Raw genomic sequence first — 7,230 nt, forward strand, 5'->3', positions numbered from 1 at the left:
TTGAGCCACTGTACCAATCTTAACGTTACTTAGAATTAGAATTTTTTTTTCTTACTACATATAACATAATTAGCATTTTAATAACAGTTTTAAGTAACTAGTGATTTATTAGTTTGTAATAATTACTTTAACACCTCTCACGTTAAGTGCTTAACACCACTTGAAATCTCGTACCACACCAGCCGTCGCTAGCGAAAAGACCCAGACACGAAGCAGCAGAGTAGGAATAAAGAAATATTTTATGTCATTTTTTCTTTTTTTTAATCAATTCCTCGATATCGATATACGGTAAAATATCATTAGGCTGTATCGATCAATCTGGTTTATTAGATATATTATCGATTGATTGACAGCTTTGTAATTTAGGTACATTTTTCAAGTTAAGTTTTTAGTGCTGAGAATTTCTGATCGTTATACCTTTCTTGAAGTTAAGATTTTGTATCGGCAATTCAAAATCGATTCCCTTTTTGATTAAAAAAAAAAGCAAATTGAAACAAAGTAAATCCGGAACCTATCAATTAGTCAAATTCAGGTAAGACTACCCATTGCCCTTCACATTTGTTTATTTCAAATTTCACTGTATCAACTCATTTCATCTTGTATTAGAAGTAATTCGGAATAGTTCCGTGTTTTTTAGATTTGCTTTTATATCTTTCCAATGCTGCCATACTTTACACACCTGAATCGATTTAATTTTTCGCCACCCTTACCTTTCGATTCTTTTAGATTTATTTGGACTAGAAAATCACGAGTACACTCTAAGCCCGTTGTATGCTCTATGTATACAACGGGCGTGCATGCGTTAAACTGCTGAGCGAACTTATTAAATTGACAATTACATTAACGCATTTTACAGGAAGCAGCCATGTTCTTTTCAAAGCCAACCAAGACACTTAGAATTATTATTGTACAATATTAAAAAATCGCAAATTAGAGCAAAAGCGTTAATTTTAGGTATGGGGATACTTAATAATAATCGATTCAGAATTAAATTTAGATTTTAGACATATAAAAATATATGGGGTGTTCCATTTGAAATAAGCAACTTTTTTACTATCAAAGTTCTTTAAATATTACGTGATTTTTGGACACCCTGTATAATGTTTATAAAAACTTTTAACATTAACTTAATCTACCATATCTAGTTAACATGTCAGCAAATTTTAGTAAAACCAGCTTCAATAATAGCTGAGAATTTTAAATTTTATAGAAATGGTGTTTTAGAAAGATTTTTTTTTAAACCAAAATATCTTTAAAATAGTTAGGTTTAGGTATAGGAGTACCCAATAAGAATTTAATCAGCTTAATCACTAGATTCCAAAAATGCAAAAATATACTGGGTATTCCATTTGAAATAAGAAAGTTAACCTCGACTTCCGGTATGATCGGAAGTGATATGATCTTCAAAATATTTAAAAAAAGTAGAGTGTTTCTATATTAGTTCAACCTCCAAATATGATAAATTTAGATCTGTTACAAGTGCAAAAGTTTCTAATGAAACAGTTACGTGAATCACCCTGTATACATTATCATATCCATAAGAATACATTTCATTCTTAAAAGCATCTACAAATTCGTTTGCTTTTCTAACTATTATATGTTGTTCTATTAAGTTCTTGGTTATAAATTTTGTTTTTTTTTTCTGGAAACAACACGATGAAGATGCTTAATTTTTTTTATCCAATGGTCAAAAGCTTTAAAAGCAGTATTAACTAATCCAATAGGTCTATTGGCCTATAAAGCCCATTGATGAATATCTGCATATGTATGTAATGAATTGACAAACGTTTCTCTATGAGTTTCTCCTTGATTTATGGCATAATCTCAGCGTTTCGATTGCTTTCTAGATAGTACTTTTCTAAAGTTTTTTTGCACTGTAGATATTTTTAAATTACAAAATTTTATTTCTACATTATTCTAATATTAGTATCTTGCACCTAAAAACTTAACAAACGTTATATCTAAAACAAATAACTAATTTAATAACTATTCAAAATGGCCACCATTATTTTCAACACAACAAACGAGCTTAAGAACACAAGTAGTGTTCTTAAGCTCATTTGACCCACAGCTCTTAGAACACTTTCCTGTGATATTGCTTGAAACGAATTAGTTATCTTCATTTCTAGGTGTTCTGAATTGTTTGTAATGGTTGCAAACTCATCGTTCTTTACGGTATCCCACAAGAATAAGTCCAAAGGGTTTAACCATGAAGAACGTGGTGGCCACCGAATAGGTCCATATGTGCTCATCCATTTGTTGGAGAATCTATTATTTAAAATTTGCCTTACAACATTTGTGTTGTGAGGAGGGACGCCATCATTTTAAAACCACAAGTCCCGCTCGACAGCTAACGGAATTTCTTCCATTCAATTTTCTAAATCGTCTTGCAGAAAATTTGCATATGTACATCCGTTTAATCAATTATTAATAAACACAGGACCCAAAATTTTGCTGTCAATTATTCCAGTCCATATATTTAACGAAAATCTAATTTGAGGTCTACCCTACCTCACTAAACGAGGATTTACTGTGGAGTAAAAGTGCTGGTTTTTCCTATTAAATATTCCACTATTGATAAAAGAAGAATCGTTGGTCCAAAGCACCTTCCTGGAGAAATGTAAATCGTCTTGTAGTTTTCCAATGTACCAATTGTAAAACTCCAATCTTCTTTGTGCATCACCCTCATGAAATATTTGAACAGGAAGAAATTTGTAATTATGGAGCTTGTTTTTTTTCAAAATAGTACAAACAATACTGTCGTGAATCTTACATTCGTTGACAATGTTGTGACTTAAATTGACAGGATTAATTTCAATTTGCGTTAAAACATTCATTTCGTTAATATTAGCAGTTCTTGGTTGATATTTCAGTGAACGTACCTGTTGGAAGTTATTATAGGTTACTAAATTTTGGGAAAATCTGGAAAATATTACAGGATTTGGTTGTTGCCTTTCAGGGTATAATTGATGATAATTTTCTGCAGCCATTTGACAATTCCTATAACTACGTACATAGGAATTGTACATATCCAGTTTTTCTTCATTTGAAAACATTTTAATACACTGCACACTTTGCAAAAACAGATTGAATTCAGATTTGAATAAGGCGTAACTATTTTCAATTCGAATCAACGTCACAGCAAAGCAGTTCTTTTTTTTCTCATGGCCCACCTAATATAAAAAAATATCTTTATCAAAATTGAAATGATAAAGACGATTAGAAATTTTATTTTTTTATTGGATTTTTAAAAAATATTTTGTAATGTGTTGTAAAGAAAATTTTTCGCTCTACCCAACAGTATAAAAATAAAGTGTGACGTCCATAAGAAAAACGAAAATTGGGTGCTGTATCTTCAAAATTATAACATGTATCGTTTTTATTTTAATGTCAATTTTTCCTCTCATCGAATTAAGTATGTGTACCAAAATTCATATTTTTACTCCTTATAATAGCAAGGAAAATAATAAAAAACAAAATCGACGATTTTCAGTTTTTTTCAAATATTTCAAAAATGACAAGATATTTTGCTTTTTTAAAAAGCTTATATGAGAGGGCCCTAAAATGCGCAACCTTTCTCTAATTTAACCGTTTCTCTATCTGTTCTACTTTTCGAATCCCAATAGTGACACATCAAAATCATCATCACCCTGTATAATTTAAAATACAGGTAATCATTATATAAAGATTTACTTTTAAATACAGGTCCGTATAAAAATGTCTATATACCGTCAGGCCATTATTATTTATTACTACGATTTACGTATGATGCACAATTGTTCTAAAAAACATCAGATCAAATTATGAATGCATTCATTACTGACGTGCGCAATTTATGTGTTTTATAAATTAAGTGTTGTTAAGATTATTTATTAGAATTATTTTTTATTTTATGAAAACAGTATAGTGAATGAAATGTAATTTATTTTTACCTTCATTTTCATTTTTCTTTATTTTTTTTAAATAACAACGAATCAAAGAAACAGATTTACGGAAGATTTTTACTTCCATTTTAAAAAAATATCCCTTTATAACAAAGAATTTAATTGAAAAAAATTTAGTGAAATGATTGGGGATGCTGGTCCCCACTATAAATTTGATAATTTAAGGTTTGTATCAGTGAAATATGTATTCCTTACAACTCTATTTGCTTATGAAGTAATGATGATTGTTAGAAATAGTAATTTTTTAACTTTTGTGTACTTTTCTACACGTGCTGAAATTAATAGCAATTAAAGAGGTTATACTTGATTAATGGCAAGAGAGCGAAATTAAAAGTAACATTTCTAGTACGTAATTTTTCGCCCCATGGAAGAGGGTCTCAAAGTGACACTGGATGAAATAAAATACATCGAGGCATACGATCCACGAACCATGTTCTCCCTCTATCATGTAACCAACACAAAAGATAACTTATTTAAAATAAACTTAAAAACATTTTTGATATCCTCAATATATTTGGGGATGACAGTAACCACAGCTTGAAGTTAACATTCGAAACTTGTTGATCACCTTTGTGTTATGGAAGTTTGCAAGTCTTGTCTGGATCGTTTAATATACAACACTACTTTATTAAGCCATTTACAATAATGAGGACTACCCTGTTTTTTGTTAAGTCTTATTGAAGGCTCGAGCCTACCAGAACCACCTTTGAATCCAATTAATTCCTATATTTATTTAGGCCTTTGCATGAATTCCCTACATTATGCATTTGTAGATTTTAATAGTTTTGAAAACAAAATTTTAATGAATCACAGCAAAAAAAAATTACTCTGGATTGTGAAATTAAAACTATGAATATAGAGAAGTGTGGAAATCTCAGTTTGGCTGAAGAATGCAACTTAAATAAAATTATGATAAATGCAAATATATTTTGTGAGTTACTGCAGAGCCTTGATAACATAGTCGATAAACTATGAATTATTTTCAGCCCAGAATACCTCTATTTCGTATTACAAAGTAAAAGTCTCTCTGTAAGTGAAAGTTAATAATTCTCTGAAATTCAGATTCATGAATTTAGCCGCTTTCAAGGAGAATCTTAAGTAAGCTTCGATAAAACTTCAGATTGTGTGACTAATTATCAGTGCAAGGAAAAAACAGTTTTCACATACATTTTTGCCAATATAAAGCATATTATTAAAGTTTTGCATTATTCTAGTAAAGTGTCTATTTCCACTGGGAAAGTGTACTTCTAGGGTTATAATTAGTTATTAATGCATATGAAAATCAGATATATGTTAAACATTATGTTACATCTCAGTACACAACTCAAGATTAAAGTTAAAATAAAACACATTTTATTTCATTAAACATATTTTTGTTAAAAAGACTTTTTTATTTATCACCGATCTCTCCCAATTGCTTCACTTATATTCTTAAAACCATCTTTAGCAACTAAATTAGCTAATTCCTTCTTTATTTGGTTGACTAAATGTGGTCCATCATAAATTAGTGCTGAATAAATTTGTATCAAACTTGCTCCAGCTTTAATTTTCTCATAAGCATCTTTTCCTGAGGATACACCCCCTACACCTAAATAATTGTAATATTAAAAAATGTAAGTAATTAATGTATAACCCTTACCAATAATTAAAATTCCATTTGTAAGCCGACTCATATCTTTAATCATTTGTGTAGATATGTCTTTCAAGGGAGCCCCACTCAAACCACCCTGCTCATCTTTATATTCACTTATGAGGTTTGGTCTTTGTACTGTGGTGTTACACACAATTAAACCATCCACCATACAGTCTTTTTTTAAAATAGTTTCAGCAATGTCTTTTTTTTCCTCATAATTGAGGTCTGGAGCTAATTTCAATAATAATGGGGGCTTTGGTTCACTTAATTTATTCTTAGCCTCAACAACAGCTTTCAACAACATTCTTAGATTTTCCTTGTTTTGAAGTGTTCACAAATTTGGGGTATTAGGACTATAAATAAATAGGTTTAGATGTCAAGTAAGTACATAAGTTTGATTTGTGCTAAACCTGCTGATATTTATTACTAAATAATCTGCGATTCTTCCAAACTTTTCAATCCCTTCCACATAATCTTTTACTGCGTCATCAGAGGTTTTGTTTTTTCCCAAATTGATTCCCACAATAACTGGAGTCTCAGCATTGCATTTAACATTTTTTACCCTTTGCAAGACCTCTTCATGCCCTTGGCTATTAAAACCATACCTATTTATCACAGCTCTGTCCTCTAACAGCCGAAACACTCTTGGTTTGTCATTGCCCGATTGTGGCAGAGATGTAACTGAACCTATTTCAACAAACCCAAAACCAATATCTTTTAAGCCCATTATAGCCTTGCCATCCTTGTCAAAACCTGCAGCTATTCCTATAGGATTTGGAAAATCTTTGTCAAGCACATGTACTCGCTAAAATTTGAATGATGTTGTGGGATTAATGGGGTTTGAGTATGATTTTTGGGCTTTTTACCAAAATATCAGGATCCTTGAATATAACTTTTGGTAGTAGCCTGTATTGACTTACAAACACTGCTAAATTGTGTGCTCTCTCAGGATCAAGTAAACGGACTAAGGGCATTAAAGTATTTTTATAGAACTTGTAGTTTCCATTGTAAATGCACACTCCAGCATAGAGTCCAGTTGCACTAGTTACCACATACAGTAAGGATTTGGTTTTGCTCTGAAATTTAATAAATTACTACTTCTATATGAATGTGAAACAACAAAATGAATTTCTTACTCGGAAAGAGAGACCCATTTTTGTAATTAAACCTTAGATTATTAACAACTACTGTTTTTCTAAATAAGAATTTATATATGTTATTACATTCAGTAAATAAATGTTCCAATGAAAAGTTTTGTCAGGGTTATGTGCGCGTGTGTTTAACGATCGAGGTGTCGGTAACAGTGCAGCGTGCACCTGGAGTAGCACGTTTTACGTTAGTTTCCCGGTAGGCACGTAGGAGGGATCAATATTCAACACGACAGAGAAACTGATCCAGTAGATTAAATACGCGTTTTTCTTACTCAACCAATTTATTTACATAGGACTAAGGTTGGCACTAATTATCACAGCTTGGTATCACTAATATTAAGGGTGATGTAGTACTTTACCTCGAGAGAGTTCAGAACAGAAAGAGGGCTTTTTGGGTGTTGTTTTTTCTTTTAAAAGCTAACGACCTCTTTCTGTTTATCCGCTTCTGTAACCCGAGAAGTGAGACTTTCATGACAAAGTCACTTGTCGGTGCAGGTTCCCG

The 7,230-nt window shown here is 31.2% G+C and overlaps 1 protein-coding gene and 1 pseudogene across 1 annotated transcript; one reads left to right on the top strand and one right to left on the bottom strand.

Annotated features, from left to right (window-relative positions):
- The first annotated feature begins 4,207 nt into the window (after nucleotides 1-4,207).
- On the top strand, nucleotides 4,208-5,278 carry LOC136413178 (cell cycle checkpoint protein RAD1-like; annotated as a pseudogene).
- A 63-nt stretch (nucleotides 5,279-5,341) lies between these two features.
- Nucleotides 5,342-6,762, bottom strand: LOC136413179 (dihydroorotate dehydrogenase (quinone), mitochondrial-like). The gene is given in 5 exon segments (XM_066396572.1): nucleotides 5,342-5,532; nucleotides 5,584-5,930; nucleotides 5,988-6,382; nucleotides 6,444-6,653; nucleotides 6,714-6,762. Coding segments are annotated over 5 exon segments (1,161 nt in total). The 5' UTR covers nucleotides 6,732-6,762.
- Nucleotides 6,763-7,230: the final 468 nt, after the last annotated feature.

Source organism: Euwallacea similis, chromosome 13, assembly GCF_039881205.1.
Source record: "Euwallacea similis isolate ESF13 chromosome 13, ESF131.1, whole genome shotgun sequence".
NCBI classification, from domain to species: Eukaryota; Metazoa; Arthropoda; class Insecta; order Coleoptera; family Curculionidae; genus Euwallacea; species Euwallacea similis.